At 45.1% G+C, this 20,431-nt stretch overlaps 1 protein-coding gene across 1 annotated transcript; it reads left to right on the top strand.

Moving 5' to 3' along the window:
- Positions 1-125: 125 nt before the first annotated feature.
- COTL1 (coactosin like F-actin binding protein 1) lies at positions 126-20,103 on the top strand. The gene is made up of 4 exons (XM_008491656.2): positions 126-343; positions 657-739; positions 10,553-10,710; positions 18,711-20,103. The coding sequence occupies exons 1-4, from the start codon at positions 267-269 to the stop codon at positions 18,819-18,821; spliced, it is 429 nt and encodes a 142-aa protein (XP_008489878.1). The 5' UTR covers positions 126-266; the 3' UTR covers positions 18,822-20,103.
- The last annotated feature ends 328 nt before the right edge of the window (positions 20,104-20,431 follow it).

The following is a 20,431-nucleotide window of genomic DNA, read 5'->3' as shown; positions in this document are numbered from 1 at the left end:
CAAGCTATTGCATCACCCCCAAACCCCCGCGCAGGGCCGGGAGGGGCGGGCGGGGGCCGGCTCAGCGCAGGCCGCGGATCTATTGGCAGCCGGCGGCGGGGCGGAGGCGGGCGGCGGGCGCAGCGCTGCGCGGGGCTGCGCGGTGCGGTGGCAGCAGCGGCAGTGGCAGGAGCGGTAGCAGCGGCTGTTGCCCACCAAGCTCCGCGCCCCTCCGCGCTCCCCCCCCCCTTTCCCCGACCCCCTCCCCGGCAAGGCCGGTCGCCCCCATGGCCACCAAAATCGACAAGGAGGCGTGCAGGGAGGCGTACAACCTCGTCAGGGACGATGCCACCGAGGTCAACTGGTAGGTGGGCACTGGTGCTGTGGGATTCCCCCTTCTTTCCCTCCCCACCCTCACCCCCACCTCCCGAAAAGGTGACTTTTGCAGACCTCATTCCCTTGCACCTCTCCCCCCTTCCCAAAGGATGCTTCGGTACAGTGTGTTCTTCCCCAGCTCCTCATTCCCCTTCCCAAAAGCCTGACTGGTAAATATATCCCCCTTCCCCTTCCCCCCATCCCAAAGGCTGTCTTTTAAGTCTATTATCCCTTTTTCCCCCATCCCAAAGGGTGTCTTTTAAGCCTATTATTATTCCCCTTCTCTTTTCCCCCTCCCAAAGGGTGACTTTTAAATACAACGGTTCTACAATCGTCCCTGGAGACCAAGGAGTAGACTATGAAACCTTCAAAAGGAAGTGTACAGGTAAGCTCCGTCTCCATTGCTTTGGTACCTTCCCGGGTTTCTTGCTGCCCGGTGCAGGGGGGGAAAGGATGGGAGAAAACTTGGGAGAAGTGGAATCCGTGCTGTCTGCCCCGTCCTGCATGATCGCGTTTGCAGCTCACTGAAGTCCAGAGTCCAGCTGGTCCTTTGTCTCACCCTTAGGCTTTAGGTTCTTTGGGTATGTTTTTTTCCCCTCTTTTGCACAATTTTTCTTTGCTTTTCGGTTGTAAGCGAGTAAAATGCTTGGTTAGCAACGGTCTCCTTGTTTAGCACTGAAAAAAAAAAAAAAAAAAAAAAAAAAAAAAAGAAAAAGAAAAAAGAGACTCGGTTTTTGTGGCTAAAAAGATGCAAACAGAACAGTTTGTAATAAAATTATTCTGTGAATTGCATCCATAGCACTAAAGTGACTGCAGTTAAAAAGCTTCCTGGGATTTTATAAGAACATGAAACTGGAGAAGAGAGTGGTTATAGCAAAGATCAGCTCAAACAATACAGCACTGGGAACACCCCGAGATGTGGCATTGCACAACCACAACAGCTCCAGCTCTAGGTTTAAACGTGGCAGCTGATTGTTGTTTGAGCTGTTGGTTGTACAACACCAACAGGGGAAACAAAACCTGGGGAAAATGAAAATAGACCGAGGAATATTTAAATTAATCTGATTGTTACTTTTGTTGTAACTTCTAGGAGGGAATTTTATTGCTGTTCCTCCTCTCTTGGCTGCTATTTAAGTGTCACCAAGTGCCATGAGATGTGAAGCATTTGTGACTCTTACTGATCTATACAAAAGTCTTCCTCACTCACCCAGTTTCTCAGCAATCAAGGATGATGGTTAACCTGTATTTTAAAAATTCTGTGTCTGTACTGGGAAGGAATTGTGTTTTTGAGCAGTTTTTTGTGGTTTTGAGCAGTCTCCCTTCTGAGGGTGGGGTGACCCTGGAGACACTGTAGTCCCAGAGCTTCTGAAACACCAAATCCTGTCCAAAGTGGTCTCTTAAGTGCTAGGGTTTGACTGTGTTTTACTGATTTGGAGGGGAAGACTTCCAGTAACTTAAAGGAGAGCAGGACAGGATTGATATTTATCAGTCAATAAATAGCATAGGGGGAAAAAATACATTTTAGTCCTTGGAAAGTATCCACCAAATCGATAGAGTTTTTACTGCTCTGCATGGCATTTGCAGGGAGGTCTTGCTAGGATTAACACAGCTGTCCATTTCCAGCTCTTTCTGAGACTTTTGGAGGGAAAATTATCAAAACTGAAAAGGATCCTCTTGTAGTTGGTGCCAGAAGACCTGATACCCTGTACCACAAGAACTCCTTCCCACCCAACTCTTCTTAATGGGCTACATAAGAAAAAAAAATAATAATTCCCTGGCATACAGGGAAGCCCAGGGCTCAGCACTTCCCAAATTCACTCCAACATTATCCAAAGGGTTGGTGGGTTTCTTGCAAGGTCAACAGCTTCAGTATCTGAGTGCCATGTTCTCTGCCTCTTCTTGTGGCCAAGATAACTGTCTCCAGACATCTGGGGCTTGTAGAGAAACCTCTCCCATTTGTTTTCTTTCTTTGTTTTTAAGGAGTAAAGCTCTTATTTTATCTGAACTGATTTTTAATGTTTTGGCTGGAGTGGCTCAAGGACAGTTCCAATCTTCCCTTCTGCAGCAAAGGCAATCCTTTGATCCAGTGGCTAAGCAGACAGAGGATTTTGGCAGGGAGAAGTCAGTCACTGCTGGGGCTGGGCAGGACACACATAAAAAAAACTGATAGAGGCACATATTGCACTTTGGAATATGGCCAGTTTTGTTTTCTTGCCACTGTTTGCACGAGCCAAACCCTTATTTCTACTCAGGGTATTAAAACAGAGTTTAAGGAACCTTGGTTTTATACCAGCAAAGTGCCAAGCTGCCCCCAACACTGAACTTTTTACAGCAAAAAAGGAATCTTTGCATATTTTAGCATGGTAAGGAAAGAGTTAAGAAAAGGGCATCTGTGGGGTAGGCTGTGGCCTATTGTTAGCTTACAGCTACTTGCTTCTCCTTTTCCCTCTTCCTTCTCATGCTCCTTGGCAGACCAGAGTTAAGAGGTTATCCTCAAACTTACCTAAGGATGTAGGGAACTACAGGTACCAGTGCTTGGCTGAGTGCTGGAAAGGATCTTCCTCCACCCAGGAATTAAAGAGCAGCAGCTGGGGATGCAAGAGGGAGAAGTTTTGGTGCCTTCATCTGTGCAGCAACCCTGCACCTGGACCCCTAGACACAGGCAGAAAAACAGATTCAGGCTAGCAGTGAAGTTAGAGCTTTCCTTCCCATCTGGAAGAAAGGTGCCAAATGTTACTATGAAGCTGGGTAGAATATTTCTACTGAAACTAAGTAATTTAAAAAAAGAGTTGAAAGGGATGGGAAGAGCTGGTAAATATTATTCCTCCCTATCTCTTTCTACATGTTGCTGGAGAGAGGAGCTACTGTCAATACTAACAGCTTCAGAAAATGTGATAAAAAGATTAAAAACACTGGCATCAGAGTAAACTTCCTTCCTTGTTTTGAATTCCTGTTCTGTGAAAAACACTGCCCTGAAAGCCACAAAGTATTCCAGCTGCCTCTGGTAGAAGCCAAGCATAATTTGGTGGTTGAAGGTGAGAGCTGGAGGTGGAATTGAAAACCTCAGCATGCAAAGTTTCACCCAGCCCCTCCATCCAATCTTGCTCTGTTCTGCTTTCTCCACCACCTATTTCAGAGTCGTCCTGAGTGGCAAAGCTCTGTGTTCCCTGCTTTCTTTAATCACCATTCTCATTAAAAGCAACTTCACCATGCAGCACATATTGCTGCACTTCAGGGCATGAAATTACAGAGCAGGCAGTGTCAGTGTGTGTGCTAATTCATGTGGCTCTAAGACCAAGGAGGTCTTTTGTACCAGTTTGGAAGACATTTGCCTGTGGTGGATATCCTGCCTTGTGCAACAACAGAGGTTAGGAAGGGCTGGAGGGTTGGTAGCAGGGTTGTATTTTTGCTTTTTCTTCCTCCCCCCCCCTACATCACCCTTTTCATACAGACCATGGCCCAACCCATCAGTGATCCTGCAAACCTCCTCGGGGAACGAGAGTGGATGAGGACAAAGGGAAAAGCAAGAAGCTAAAATAGCTTCTTTTAATGGAAGCAGCAGTTCAAAAAGAGCATGTTAGGAGAGAGAGCTCTCGGCAAAGCTCCCAGCATCACTCCGTGGGCTGCTGCTGAAGGAGCACACAACAGCCCAGGACCCTGAGCTCCAGCAGTCCCTCTGCCTTGGCTGGGTTTCATCCCTCCCACTGTTCTGCTTTCAGACACACAGTGCCCACAGGTCCAAGAGGTGGAGGCTTTTCCTTCCTAAAGCTCTTGACTAGGTTTTGTGTACTAGCAGGGAAGTTTAAGGAACTGCACCATGAAACTGTCCTTCTTTTCCCATCTCACTCTTTGGGGATGGCAATTGCCACTCTTTCAGGAAGAAAACATGGTAAAAAAAGCTGCTCTAGGGCCATTTGGTTCAGAGTCCCACTGCAAACACAGCTTGAACCCTGGACTTCAGTGTATGTGGCAGTCTCCAGTGTCCTGCTGTTGTTTGTCAGTGTTCATGTCAAGCCCCAGGATGGTTCCTCTGCTTTGGTTGGTGGCACTGCCTGAGTCTCAGGCTGTGGTTTTCTCTGCCCTCCAAAGATCAGCCCCAGATGCCTCTCTGCCAGCTTATCCCAAAGTGAAGTCAAAGGGGTTGGTTTAAACCTCTGGCACAATAAAGTCTTTATACGATGAAAAGGTGGCACCTCCTCTTGCAGGCCTGTGTAATGCCCAAAATACCTGGCTGTGGTGGCTTTTGTCTGACCCAAAGAGTCTGGAGAGCAAAGTGGGGGACATTAATTGAGTCAGGGTCATTAAGCACAGAGTGCAGACATCCCCTGTGTCTTCTGGCTAAGGAGTGTTTTGGGTTGGCTTAACAGCACCAATTACATCTGCATTGAACAAGGACTGGATTCAAGGCTTTTGAGCTGTTTTCCTTCACAGTTCCAGCCCTTGCTTCTGCAGGTGGCATGGATCCAGAAGCAGTGATTTGGTGTTGAGTAGTATGTGCCATCAGGACACTGAAAAAAAAAACCCAAACAGCTGAGCTGGTGGATTTGAATCCAGAAGCAAAAATAAGAGTTGAAGGTTATTGTACAGAAGGATGTGAAGGTTCTTGGTGTTTTTTTGGGGTTTGGTTTAAATTTCAAAGTCTTACAAGTGGGCTGGTGATGTTGTTGCCCTGAAGAGTTGAGTGGCATACAACTGAGATACTGAAATAAAAGTCCAGCCAAAAACATCCACTTAAACTTTTGTTTGTGTCAGTAATACCTGACTGCACTGAACACTTTGCCTCAGTTTCTGCCTTAGGAAGCAGAAGAGCATTACATGGGTTTCTGTCTGTAATTTACTTTTTTTTAAAGTGTGTATTCTGCCAACAGAGAGGTTGGAAGACTGTGATTGTCCCTGTGCCACATGTGAACAGTTGTTTCTCAATGCATCTCTGACCAGAAAAAAAAAAAATAATGAGCCTTTTATTTGGAAAGCTCCATTCCAGATAAATAATTGCAATGACAGCATGAAATGGGATAGTTATTCATGTGTCTGAAAAGATCAGACCAAAACTAGACTGTGCATTCAGCTCCAGGAAGAACTGAAAATCTTTGGTCTGAAATAAATGCCCTATAAAATCATTTTGGCTTGACATAAGATATTAGGAAGAAAATAGAAATAGAATTGCCTCCCAAGACAAATGCAAGCTCTTTGGGGCTTATGGCAATTGCCCTATAAGGCCTGGACTGCAAATAAAATATAGAAGCAAGGAGCTGGGATCACCAAGATGACATTGGCACCTTGGGTTGTAGGAAAAGATTTGTAAAAATGAACTAGGACATATAATGAGATAGGTGCTTATCTGTATTTGGCTACATCTTAAGTTGCTAAAATGGGCTTTGTAAATCAGTCTCCTACTGCTTTTGTTTTTCCTCTTCAATGTTTATCCAGCCTGCTTTCCCTTAGTATCTATTTAAAGGAAGACCTGGGGCCAAGGGTGGCTTATGGGCATTCCACTCTGTCTTTGCAGTGTTTCCCTGTCCCCTCCTGTGCTTAGGGAGTATTCTCATTCCTTTTTGTGGGAGCAACAAGTGGAGTTCTGGACTGAAACAGTAACTCTGCATTCAGGTTGGCTTTGTGATGCCTAATTAAAATAGCATGGCTGTGGGGTTGCATTTTACCACCCTGTGCTAGACAGAAATTGTGGGTATCCCATCCCTGAAAGTGTGGGGACTTTGAGCAACCTGGTCTAGTCTGGGAGATGTCCTCACCTATGGCAGGGGGGTTATAACAAGATGATCTTTAAGGTCCCTTCCAACACAAAGCACTCATGGTTCTGTAAGATGAGGTAAAAAAGATTGTTAGAATTTTTTGCATGCCCCTTGTTTCAGGACCTGCCTGGCCCTTCCTTCTGGCTAACACAACCATTCCTTCTGGCAGGGAACAAAGATTAGCTGGATCCCCTGTTTCACCTCCCAGTCTGCCTGCCAAAATATACCCAGGGCAGGAGAGAGACCACTGCAGGACCACTGGCACTGGGGCAGCAGCAATGAAAGGCTGCTGGTGGCTTCACTGGTCCAGAGCCACCTGGAGAAGTCAGGAATGGGTCATTGTCCTCATGAACCTGTGTCCTGGGTACCCTGTGCTTGTGTCAGCTCCCCTGGGTTGCACAGGGAAGGTTTGGTGCCCTACAACATGCCCTGTGGTTATGGTCCCAAGGTCACACATCTTACCCTTATCTGAGATGACTTAATGACCATGGCTGCATGGTGCAAGGCAGCATTGCAATGGAGATAGAAGGGTTAAAGAGGGAGAAAAACAGTGTTGTAAGAGGCAGGGAAGACTTTCTGTCTGCACTTCTAGCTACCTGACTACAGGGCTGACTAAAGAGGTGGAAAATTGACAAATTAATCTAAAATGAAGCCAATTGAAACAAACAAAATAAATCCCCCTGAAACCTCTCATGTACTATCAGTAATTCATCCCTGGACAGAACACAAAACCAGATCATTCCATCAGCTGCCTTGCTGGATATGACCTTGATTTAGCAGGCAGGTGAAGCTGGGAGCAGTGCCCTTATCTTGGCATGGCTCTGGCTTGGCTGTTCTGAGCCCTAAGCCTAAAAACTGTGAAACTTTTGTCAGGTTATTTCTTTCCTGCAGTTATTATCTTTTACTGATGAGTCAGTGCATTTTAATCTAATGGGGAATTTTTTAGTGCAGCTGAACCAAGGGGTTTGAGTGGATGAAGTACAGGAGAGCACCATCAAGAAAATCTCTGCAGCTTGGCAGGGAGCTTTGTTGACAGCTTAATCAGTATATTTGGAAAATCCTGCCTACTGATAGCTATGGGGTTTGGAGAAAAATACTCCGTGATGCTCATTAAGGCATTCATTGCACTTTTCAGTGTTTGTTTAGCTCTATTGTCATGCTGGATAACCATAGTTAAAGGAGTATAGTCATAGAATCACAGATTGTAATGATATTAATAGGAATTCACATTAATTTCTGCTGTTTCTAACTTGGGAGATCTTCTCAAATAAAGCTGCTTCCGCTCTAACCAGATCTATTATTTGCTTCTCTCTGCCCCTGAAATTCATGGCTTGGGGACCAGGATGATGGTTGTGTAGAGCTAAGCAGGATTTCCTCCTTCAGAGGGTTTCCTTCTTCTTTGGAAATACACTGTCACTGTCTCTTGCTGATTTGTTAGACCTCCCCTCTCCCCTTCCCCAACAAATTCCTAAAACCTCTGTAAGGTTTTCTGTGAAAATAACACCTGACAGGGATAATAATGCCTGGAGATTTCTAAGGGAGCCAGCACTGATGGCACTCATGATTTCCAGGGCAGTGAGGTGATCTGGCAGGGTAGAACAGATTAACTGTGAAAGGAAAGCTGGGAGTACAAAAGAAGTGGAGTTTTGATCCCGTTATCACTCTGAACATGCTTCAGTCTAATTGGGAAACTCAACTGCTGTTGCTCAGGGATTTTGCCCTACAGCTGGAGGGGCTCACAGCCAGCTCACAAGTGCTAAGAACCTCCACATCTTCTGTCCCTGTTGCCCTTTAGTAAAAGAGCTGTGTTAATTGATAAGGACTCCAATTCACTTTCCCTCTTGGGTTCATCTGCAGCTGCTGAAATGCTTCTCAGCTGCTGCACTTCACAGCCTGGTAGTTTGTATTAAATATTTCTGGATTCAAAAGTGGCAATTGAAGAGCCTGTCCTGGCTGCTGTGGGGATACAACCTCCAGAGGGAGGCAGGAGGAGAAAGCAAAAAGCTTGGATGGAACCTTTCAAACCCCCCCCCCCAGGTAAACTCTGCCCAAGCTGCTGACTCAGAGCCCCACATCCAACCTCAGCTGCTCCTTCAGTTTACTGGGAAGAACATGGGGAAGGGTTTCTCATAATCACTGAGTAATAGGTGATCTAAGAGTTGAAAGCCCACATGGAATCACTGAATTTGGCTCTCTTCAGTGCCACTGATCAGGCTGCTGTCAGACAGGATGGGAAAGCACTCCAACTATTCTGCTGAGAAGCAAATCCTGCTGCTGCCAATGATCTGTGGGTTCAGGTCAAACCAAAGTTCATGCTGACAGATAGATTCCTTCAACCTCCTTTCTACGTTGCTGTGAAAAAAGCACTGCAGAGAAACTTGGAATTCTTCACATTCATGATATCTGTGCATTACCTTTTTGGTTAAGGAACATACTTCAGAGAGGTCTGCAGGATCTTTGATAAAAGGGGCAAGGATGAAACACCCACATACTCAAGGTGGAAAGTGATGGGTCCACTGGAAGGGCTGTGACACTGTTACAGCATAGCAGGGGCCAGGACTTGATGTCATTAAAGTGCCTTCAGTTTTGTGTTCCCATAGGAACCAGAGCAGGATTCTTAGTGGAGCATGGCCTCCTTTACTGCCAGATCTGGGAAAGCAAGGTTTTTTTTCATACAACTCTTAATAGTAACATCAGGGGATTTACTGTCTCTCTTCACCTTGGGTATTTCCTGGCTGTCGGTTCATTTATGGTTCTAATCAATCTGGGGAAGAGGATTTACTGTCAGAAACAGGAGTCTCTCCATGCATTTCTTGTACTTGCCAGTTGCAGGGTGTCCGAGAGAGATTTGGTTGCCTACACTGTCAATACAGATTACTCTGACTCTCCTTCCATCAGGATTTTTCTTTGGAATAAGATCTCTTTTCTTCCTTGTTGAAATTTTGAACTCTTCAGAGGAGGTTGTTGAACACTGTACTGGCTCACACACACCCCTACATACATTTTCCAGTTTTTTCCTGTGGCAAAACAAGTACATAAAGAACAAAATAAAGGAGCATAGGAGAGGGGGTTTTTTTCAGAATTAAAAATGTCTTTTACCAAGGGGCAGTTTTCTTTACTCATGCTTTGGCAAAACAAAGTGTTAAAGAAGCTTTGGGATGTCAGCTTTGGAACAACATCCCTATTTTTTTTTTTTTTTTCAAACTGATTTCTAGCAGCTTATTTTCTGGGGATGAGCAATTCAGAGCTGCTGCCCCCCTGGCTCCAGAGCTCCTGGGGCTTTCCTGACCATTCATGGAATGTGCTGAAATGGATCCAAGGCTGGTGATGCTGACAAACATAACTACACCTGGAGCCTGTATATTCACCTGGCAGTTGTCAAGACAGCAAATAACTGTTGGACTGGTCACAACCAGGATTAACATGATTCTTTACAAACAGGAAGTTTGTTCTTCTATTTTGAGTAATTTCATTTAAAAGCTCTTCAGTGACCTGTAACAGATGAAGGAGCTATGATTAGGTATATCTCACGATTGCACAACTGTCCATCTGCTCTGATTTTCTGCACAGTCCTGGAGGAAGGCTCCAGCCCCAGGAATTCTGAGGAGGCTGGGATGTGAGTGGATGGGATCACACTCTCTCTAAGTGTCTGTGATCACGAAGGCATCCAACTGCCTCAGCTGAGTCACTGCAATGAAAGAACAAACTCTTCAAGACAAGGAGTTTACAAGGTTTTTACACATATGGCCAGACTAAAAACCTCCAGTCTGTCATGATACAGGAGAAACCATCTGGGAAACAAAGATCAGAATAGTTTTAAAATCCAAGACCTTTCTCTACAGGGCTTTGGAAGGGATAGAAAAGCACAGCTGGGGAAGTTATAGCAGATCTTTCTTCTGCTCCTTCTTCTCCCCTCCTCCTTGTAAAGCTGTACAACAAGTAAGCCAGAAATGCTGATGATGGGAAGGAGGGGAAAGGATCAGATTTGCACAATGGCAAATTGTATATATTATAAAATGTGACCCCAATGCTGCTGTCCTGCAAGAAACAGGGAAATCGCTTTCTTCCCTGCTTGACCAGTGACCTGCAGATGAATGATTTGGCTGAATAGGGTTAGCTCTGTGCTCTGTTGACTGTGTTTCAGCCCTTTCCAAACTCACTAGCAGCCCACTAACTTGGGGTGGAGTGTCTGGCACAGCCAGTTTCATCCCAGTGACTCCAAGCACCCCAGGAAGAAGCAGAACCTAACCCTGGCAAAGCACGCCTCGCAAGCAAAGGGTGTATGAGCAGAGCTCCTGGTCATCCAGAGTGATGCTCTTGTAACACAAGATCAGTGCCTTGGCTTGGTATTTTCAGTCAAAAGCAACAGTCTCACCCCCAGCAAATGGCACAAGGCAGGAATGCTGGTGTTTTTAACCATTTAAGCCTTTTTTTCTCTGTCTCTCCAGATGATGTCCGATTGTTCGGCTTCGTCCGATTCACCACAGGAGATGCCATGAGCAAGAGAGTCAAGTTTGCCCTCATCACTTGGATTGGAGAGGATGTCAGTGGCCTGCAGAGAGCCAAAACTGGGACTGACAAGACTCTGGTCAAAGAAGTAGTACAGGTAACCTCTCCCTTCTGCTTCTAACCACCAGTCCTCATTGCTTTTATCTCTACAAACACCAGCAGGAGGGGAGAGAGGGGGAAGGGTTGGGTCATCCTTCAAGTTAGTGGTTAATCCTTTAAAAAGAAGGCAGTTTCCCTGTGCCTGTCTTCCTCCTGGGAAGGCTTAACATCTGCCCTTTTGAGCACTCAGGCATAAGGAAGCACCTTTGAGCTTCAGGCTGTCTTAACTTTTTCATGAGGAGAGAGTATATGCACTCCTTGTCACCATTAAGATGCTTCCCATCTCCTTCCTTGATATGGAAATAAAGCAATGTTGAATGGTAGAGAACAAGGCAGTATTAAGTTAAGCAGGTAAAATTAAACAGAAAAGCCCACACCCTTGTTTAATCTTCTCTTGAGGCCTTTTGTTTCTGCACAATGAATTCGTGGACCTAATCAACTGAAGTCTGAAGTCTCTACCAGTACCAATTAACTAACAGCTCTTAATAGCTAACTAGATTTGAATAGGCTTCTGTTTGGTCTTGGGTGTATCAGGAAAAAAGAGAAATGGGCTTAGTATACAACCTGGAAGGGATTCACTTGAATTTATCTGCCCCAGCTGAGCTTATTATTTAACTCTGTCAAGGCCTCCCAGGGCTCTCAGAGCTGGACTGGCTCTGGCAGGCTCCAAGCTCACTCCAAGGAAGTGAAAAAACCCAACAGCCCCAAGAGAAGGGAATTGTGGAAGGCTGCAAAGAACTTCTGCAGAAAAGCTGACTTTAGTTTGTTTCCTCTTATTGAAAGCAAGATTAACTCTTTCAACTAAACCTCTCCAATACCTGAGAAGTGATCATGCTGTGCTCTGAGAACAGGCTGACTGCTGAAACAATCCCTTTGAGAAGCTGTGTTCTTGCCTGTGTAAAGAAATCTCCCAGGAGGATGAGAAAGAAGGTCCTCTCAATTAATTTGTAGTTTAGATAAGAAGCATGAAGAATATAATCAATTCATATCCTTCCAGAAGATAAGCACTGGTGCTAAATCTCTTGAAATGACAGCTATGCAGAGGGGTCCATGCTGAAAAGAGACTCCCACAATGACACCTGAGAGCTTGGAAAACAAATCTCTGTTCATGTGAAGCAGCTGAACCTGTGTAATTGTAGCTGAAGATGAAATTATAGAGTACTAATGAATGACTCAGATAAGAATCACTAAGCCCCAAGATTTGGAAAAAATAAAATGTTTAGACAATTTATTCCTGTTGAGCTCAATGGCATTCCTGAGTGCTGTTCTAAGATCTGTCCTTCAGGTCTGCTCTGTATAATTTGCAATTTCACTTGCTTCATCTTTGATTAGTAGTCTGTATGAGTTAATAACCTGGTGGATCATTAACTGTTCTTGGCTCTGACTTAAAAGTTTTCATATCTGTACTAAAATATGAAAACAATACAGCCTGTGCTGAATACACTTTTATTGAGCAACCCTGTGTATAATCCACTCCAAAGCATTTCTGAGTGTAATGTCAGTGATGATCTCCTCTCCATAAGAAATTACCTGGATAGCTCTTTTGAATCATTCTACATGTGCTAAACAGAGTCCTCCAGAGTGGAGTGGGCTAAAAGCAGAACTATTTTGTTCTTTTTATGAGTGTAACCTTGCAGATAATCACTCAAAATGAGAGGGCAAGAAAGTGCAACTGAAATTTAGTGAAGGGAATTTATTTCAGAGCTGTTTCACTCTGAGCACTCCTGACCTTCAAGTACATTGCCAGTCCCCCAATACTGCTGCTTTTTGCAGAGAAGATTAGAGATGTGAGTTATAGATGGAAAATTACAGTTGGTTGTTTGCTGTAATGATAAACTTCCAATCTGACTCAGGGTTAGTTCACCATTTGGAATAAACAATACTCTAAAGTGCAATTTCTTTTTTTCTTTACAAACCCTGCAGAGAATTTCAGCTGCTGATGCAGTTTGGTGCTCTGCAGTTTTTAGTTGAGTGCATGGTCCATAGGTGCTCTTGCCTTGTGTGACATGGCTTTCCTTCCAAGAAGTGTGGCACAAGGAGGCTCTTTGATTCTCTGACCTCTGGGATTCCAGAACAAAGCTCTTCAGCCTGAGAAGCCCTCAGTAAAACTTGAAGGGTGCTCAGGAGCTTCTCATCTTTGCAAATGCTAACTGGGGCTCTTTGCTTAAGACCAAAGCTCCAGTGAGAGGGGAGCTCTGCTTTATTTTCTCTACATTGCACTGATGAGCTACACTTGAGCTGAATAAATGCCAATGAACATCTTTCTTCTGCTGAGACTCTCAAAGTGAAAGACAGGCAGCTTGACTACTGCCTAGCAAGCAAACCCCATGTTTTGCTATGCTTTGGGCATCTTTTCTACTTGGCTACAAAGAAGATCATCCAAAGCTTGTCTTAAACTCATTTTTTTCATCCCTGGCAGCAAGGATGGTTCTGCATTTTTCCTCCTTTCTATGTACAAGCTGTGGCTCATTCAGCCTTATAAAAAAATCCATCCAAGAGACTCACTGTGCTCTGGGGGCTGCTGCTTTCACCTCCTTTACTCCAGAAGCTCAACTTAAGCCCCAAAATCAAGGCTCCTGTAAGCTGTTTGTCATGGCCAGGAATGGCTACCAGCATGAGGTTCAATCCAGCCACAAAAATCCCTGCAAGGTGAAAGCTGGCTGGTGGCTGTGAGGTGTAAGTAGTGACTTGTAGTGAACATCTTGGCTCATGTTCACTTTGAGGAGAGGCACAGGGATGATGTTATGGTGATTTTTTTTTTACCAGGTACAAGGGTCATGGGGCTGGGAGTGGCAACCAAATCTTTGGGGTTTGATACAAATGCTGAAGAAGTGAAAACAGGACTTGGTTTCTTTCTGAGTGTTGCTTCCTCTCTGTGAACTTCTTGCCCTCCCTGACTTCATTTCCTAGCAGGAGATTTTAACCCTTCATTAGCAGTGTGGGGCTTTTTTCTGATGTTTCTGAATTTCCCTGCAGGGCTGTCAGCAAAGGGACTGCCCAGCCTTTGCTGCTGATTTTCCATGAATTTTGGCTCTTCCCTGTTTTCGTCAGCACTCCTGCCCCCACAAAATCATGTGCTCTGTTATTTGCCTAAATCAGAGTCAGGATAAAACAGCCCTGTTTCTGTGAACAACTATTTGTGGCATTTTATTAATTATTATTTCTGGTGAGGAATTTGCCTGGATTTAGTGACACCAACAAGTTTATTGGGTTGCTGCTTGGGAACTCACAGCCAGATCATTTTTTGTTGACCTTTCTCTTTTCCTCTGAAATCCTCTCTGTACTGATACTGGTATCTCAGGGGGATGCTCTCCCAGGTCTTGGAGTAGTTACAACAAATTTAACTCCAGGTGTGTGCTGTAGGTTTGTCATGTTAGTGGCCTAAACAGAAAATGGTTTAATAGAAACAGAGAGAAAATCTGAGCCACATCATGGTGGCTTTGAGACAGTCTTTCCCAGGAGGGTGAGGAGATGCTGCTGGGAAGGCAAACAGAATGGTGGGGATTGGCTGGTTTTCCTTTTCTGGTTTACTGTAACAACCATACCAAATGGATTCAGATGTACAAGAAGTCCCTGTCACAGTCCACAGAAGGTGGTAACTTTATAAGTAACTTCTTCAGGCCAGACTAAGCAGCTTCTCATTACCCCACATCTGACACACAGACCTGGGACTTTTCCAAACAGCACAAATAGGAAGAATTTGCAGATCAGCTGAAATGCAGCTCCCATTGCTGAGAGAAGTTTGCCAGAGGTTTTGGGCTGGCTTGTCCCAGCCACTGGAATTGGTCCATATAAAAATTGGCAAAGAGTAAAGTTGAACAGAGGGGTTTTGCTGATAGCTTGGACTCTGCCAGCAGATCACAGGACCAGGTTTGGTCAGGCCAGAGTAGATGGGAGGGTGGTGGTACTGTGTTTTTATAGGCACCTGTCACTTTTTAGCTCTCCTTGCACTCAGAGAAGCCCTGTTAGAACTTTCCTCTGCTGCAGCCATAGGAAATATCCTCTCTTCCCCATGACTGCAAGTCCAGGATTCATACTACACTGGAAAAGAAATGTAGGAGATGTCTTCTGCTCTGTATTGCATCTGCACTGGCAATGAGAGGAGCAGTGATGGGAGCAGTGGCTCCCATCTGAGGATTTTGAACATCAATGAAGGCAGCTGCAAAGCCCAATGTAAATAAAACCAGTGAGAAGCTGCTCAACCACCTGGCACCATCCCTGGCTGCTAAGAACCCATGTGTCTGGAGGTGATACAAGGATTTTCCTTCTGGCTTCAGGCTTCCTCATGCTGGGATTTATAAGGGCCTCTTGCAGACATTTTGGTACAGTATCTGCACCAGACAGATTTTCCCTTGGCCAGCTTAGGGACATTTTATAGCCCCATATGCTAAACATTCAGGGCCTGGCTTAGGAAGAAAATCTACTCCACCCTTTTTTTTTTTTTCCCCCTCATAATGTTGTCTGGATGAGAAAGGCTGAACTGAACTCGCTGAGCAGATTTTATGCTTCCCAGGGAGAGATTCAGGCTCAGTTTTTGCAACCTGACCTGCGTGGTTGGAACCCTTTTCCTCTAATAGTGTCACTTGGAGATTGACACAAGGGATTGGATTGCAAAACTGTGACCCTCTGCTACTCAGGCATGAGTTGAAGCAGGTGTTGAGTAGGTACACTGAAGAACCATGAGTAAACCTTACTTTTTATGTGGTGTTCAATAATTTGAGAGGCAAGGCAAAGGAACTGTGGTCACTGCTGTGTTGTGAGAGTGATAAAGATAAATGGCATCATTGTTTTTGCTGTCTGGAGTCTGCTGGTGACTCTGGGGTAAATACAAAGGGTAGAATTCACTCACAGGGCTTGCTGCCATTGCAGAAAGCTTGGGGAGGGGGGGAGGAGGAGAGAAAAGGAAGTGGAGGATGTGAACTGAAGAGGCACGTCAGCAAAGCCAGGGCCAAAGCATCAGATGGGTTTGTTCTGTGCCTTAGGCTGCTGGAACTGTTCTGCAGTTCTCTTGAAAGGCATTAGAGAGTGGTATGTGTGAGAGAAGAGAAAGCAGGGACTGTCCCCACCCCAGGCTCTTGAGGACAGAAAGAAAAGCTGGTGGCAGAGCAGAAATCTGACTGATTTGGATGCCTGTGGGCATTGCTGTTAGCCACTTGAAGCTAGGATCTCCCCTGGTGCTTTGCAGGGGCTGGTTTGCTCTGATGGGTTTTTTGTAATTGCAGATGACAGTCACACTGAATAAGGACCATTGCCTGGTCTAGCTACCATCAGATACAATTAAATCACTTGAGAGTAATTCTACATTCTGGCTGTTTCAGTGGAGGGGAGGAAAAGTGAACTCTGGCTACGTTGTCCTCTGCTGATGATCATGAATGCCCAAGCTCCTGATCTGAGAGCCACAGTCCCTCCTGTCTTCCTGCCCTGCTGACAGAAGAGGCAGTTTCATCTGTCTCTAAACCACCTTAGATTCACACCCTGAACAAAAGCTCAACCCCAAAGAGCTCAAACAGAGAATTCAGAGGCTGTGGAAGAATTGAGGAGGTACAGAAATCAGGAATTCCAGGCAGCAAACTCACTCAGAGCATCTTCTCCCCTTGGAGCCAAGCTTGGTGAGACCTCATGGTGGGTCAGAGCTGGTGTGTAGAACCAAAGAAGCCCTCAGCAGCACCTGCCAGCAGAAAGGAATAAAGCAAAGAGTTATTAATAGCAGTGACCCAGATTGCACTCTGAGGGTACAAATCTGACACAAGGGGTGGCCCAGTCAGCTAAGAGGATATTGAAGAGTGGCTGGGACCCATCTGGCCAACTGCTAGGAGGAAATCATTCAAACCTTGCAGGATGTCTCAGGGGCATTAACATGAAATTGGGGCTGGTGGCCACAGATCATCACCCAGGAATCATGCAGATAACTCTCAAGTTGAGAAAACACTTTATAGTTTCACCTTCTAGAAACACTTTATAGAAAACAGTTTATAGTCATAGTTTCTTTGTGGTACATATGATTTTTTTCTCTTCTGTTGATGAATGAGTGCACCTACAGTTTAAAATTCAGAGCCATCTGGATTCTACAGACTGGGCATTGAAGGAAACCCTCCCTGTGTTTATAAAACACACACACTTTTCCTGGAATCCCTCAGAAATTATTTTAAGGATCTGCCTGAATTCTCACTAGAGTCAGCACTGAAGTCAGGTAGTCCTGGATAATTTGCTTCCTGAATTGAGGAAATGTTTTCAAACCTGTTAGCTCAGCAAAAAGAAATTGAAGATGCTCAGCTCAAAAATCACAAAGGCAAGAAACAAATACTTGAAATTCACTTGTTTGGTCTTAGCAAGAGATCTCTCACAGGAGATCTGGGAGTAGGACACCTGTAAGCATGACTGTATCTGCCCGAGGTCTGTCTGCCCTCACACCAGAAAAGCCAACCATGGACGTGGGGAGCAAAATGGTGCTGAGAACCTAAAGCAGAGCAGATCAGGCTTCTCATAGATGCTATCAGCTTTTTTTTGTCCCCTTTTTTCCCCCTAAGCAACTGTTCAGTAGTGAGGATTTCCTACAGTGTGAAACAGGATCAGCTGCAGCCTGGCAGACTGGGCTGGGGGAGGGAGCTGCTTTGCTCCCCCATCCATTTATTCCACCCCATGAAAGAGGTGCTGAGACTCTTTCCAGCCCAATCCTTTTCCTCCCCCTTTTTACCCAACTCTGATCCCAAACTGAGACCCTTGAGACGCTGCCAAATAAAGAGCTCTTCCATGGCTTAGAGTCTGAAATCAATTAGAACCCCCTCTCCCCCTTCCACAGCTCTGCTGGGATTGTTCCAGTGCTGGGCAAACCTGGACAAGATGACTTCTTCTCTCCCAAAGCATGGCCTCATCCTGCCAGGCAGTTCCCACCAGTTTTTGGGGCACTTAATGCCCGGGGAGCCAAGCATTGCAGCTTTCCTGAGACATTGCAGAGAGGCAATTTTAATTTTATTATTATTATTTTCCTTTTTTAGGGGGGTTGTCCCTGGCCCTGCAGAGTGCCATGGATGCTTGCTGTGTTTTTCATGCTGTCTGAAACCTCTGTGGGCTCAGGAGGGGGGAAGGAAGAGCCACATGCAGTGTTTTCAGCTGTGGTTAGGAAGGGAAGTGCTCAAGCAAGAACCAAATGTGCATCTTGGCCCAAATCTCTGTGCACACACATGCCTGCCACCCTCTTGCTATGGGGCAGGAGGGACATCCCCCACAAAAGGACAGAGCCCTGGCTCCCAGAAGTTGCAAAAAAGCATTCAGGCAGCTAGATTGCTGCCCTGCAGTACCCAATTGGATTAATAAAGCAGGGCCTTAAAGGTCACATTGGATCATTAGAGCACAGAGTGTAGTGGAGCCTCTTAAGAACCCCAGCAGCCTGTCTAGGACAGTGTCTTTGTTTGGGCCATGTTGTGTATTAAGAAGTTGAGAGGAGGAGTGAGTAAATCTACTCAGCAGACTTATTTGCTCCTGGTACCATCTGTGTGTTGCTCCACCTTTAATGGAAGCATCCTCCCATCAGCTGGGGGGCTGGGAGGGCTCTGCTCCTTCTTTTGGGAGCAAGGGTCCTAAAAAGGACCAAGGAATATAGAGGATTAGTGACTTGCCAAGTGTTCTGCTGTGGGTTTGGGGCAGAAAGAAGGACAACAATTCTGAGCTTTTTAGCTTTCATACTACTCAGGAAACTTGACCTAAACTGCCCTGGGCTTTTATCACTCAGAAGAGTCACTGCACAGGGCAGGATTGGGGCTTGGATCCTGTGACTGTAGAAGCAGAAACATAAAATCTCTCTGGGTTAAGCCTTGGATTTTGCCCTCACTGGTTTTCTGTCTCGTCCACAGCTTTCTGTTTCTCATCCCTAGCACATGAGGGTATCCAGCTCCTACTGAAGCTGGGTAATGCTTCTTTATGCAGGTACTTGGACAAGTATCCTTTTTTTTTTTTTTTTTTTTTTTTTTCTTAAACAGGCTTTTTCTTTCTCTCTTGCAGAACTTTGCCAAAGAATTTGTGATCAGTGACCACAAAGAGCTGGATGAGGATTACATCAGGAACGAGCTGAAGAAAGCAGGGGGGGCTAATTATGATGCACAGACTGAGTAAAGGCACAAACCTCCTGGCACCATCACCTGGATCTCAAAGGGAGGAGGAAAGCACAACAAACTAACACAACAACTGAGAGATGAGGCAACTGAACCCCCCTGCTTGCTGTGTGTGCACCTAAGAACTCCCTTCCTTTCCATACAATGGACTTTTATTTTCCATTCCATCTCCTGCAACATCCCTCTCTGGGGTTCTGGGGTTTTTTTCCCCCCTTCATTTTTCTACTCATTCCTCTGTTCACATTCTCACATCTCTGAAATTTAGGTTTGGCTCTGCTTTGGTCCTGTCCAGCACTGTGTCTGTAGCTGCTTTCCATCCTGTCCTTCTTCATATCTGTGCATGTCTGTGTTTTAGTTGGGCTCAACCTGGTCTCTGAGAGGAAAAAGTTTTGGGGGAGTTCTGATTATTTTTTTTTGGTTTTTTTTTTTGGTAATTTGTTCTCACTGATAGTCTTGGGAATAATATTTTCTGCTGTTCTAAGCTCAGATCAACTTGACTTCACTCAAACTTTTCTTAAATCATCTAAAAGTTAAATGTCCAGCTGAGATGTTACCTGAGAGCTTAAAAAAAAACAAAGCCAACCAACAAGCAAACAAAAAATCTTCAACTCTTAATAATTTGCCTTAAACATTGCTTGACAGTTGCTATGCTGCATCTCTGCCCCTTCCTCTTCAAAAAAATAAGATCCAACAAGATCCCACCATGGAGGTTTTGTTGTGGTTTTTTTTTTTTTTGGAGGGATCATGGCACAGTAAAGTGAGGGGCTTGGAAATGTCTGGACACTTGCTCACTATTTTGTGTACATTGGTTGTGGGGTTTGTATTTGGCTTTCCTAATGCTGGGGCTCAGGAGGTGGAACTGAAATGCATAGAGTTTTCTTTTTTAAATGATGTCTGCAAAAATAGCAGCCACTGAATCCTAGCAGCCTTCTCTGCCTGTGTCCCCCCTGTTTTGTTTTTTTGGGGTTTTTTTTTTGCAGTGAAACACAACATCTTAAGTTATTTGGGGCCTGCAGGCAGTGAACCATCCTGCAGAGCAAGGGATGGAGCAGGGCAGCAGCTCTGTCCCTGTCAGGATGAAACAGCAAAGGCTCAGAGAGAACCTGGGCACAGTTTGGTTTGTACCAAACTGGTTGCTTGGGGGGCTTCTTTGTATGCCTTTTGCTTTTTTCCCATCAAAGTTAATGGTCCCCAGAATTATCTGCAGGGGGAAACTGTGTTGTACTGGGGCTTGGAAGTCAGTGCTCTAAACCCATTACAGAAATAAATGTTTTTCAAGAACAGTTCTCAGAGGCTCTGGTGTTCTTTTACCTTCCCTGCAACAACAAGCCTATATTTAGGAGGTCACTTAATCCTGGGTGTAAGGCTTTGAGCTTTTGCAGTCTTGGGGCTATTAGGAGAATTAAACACTGGCTTACATGTAAAATGATCTCAGTGCCTGCAGCCCTTGGGTGCTCATCTCCACCCTGAAAGACAGAGGTGACCACAGTGCATCTGACACACTTTATATTCAGCAGCTCTACAGCTAAATTTCCAGTGCCAGAACGCCAGGTGGGAATTGTAATTAGGTCAAAGAGAATTTCACACCCACATCAAATAAATGCAGAGAGG

Source organism: Calypte anna, chromosome 11 (assembly GCF_003957555.1).
Source record: "Calypte anna isolate BGI_N300 chromosome 11, bCalAnn1_v1.p, whole genome shotgun sequence".
Lineage (NCBI taxonomy): Eukaryota > Metazoa > Chordata > Aves > Apodiformes > Trochilidae > Calypte > Calypte anna.
This window is presented reverse-complemented; position numbering and strand designations above follow the sequence as displayed.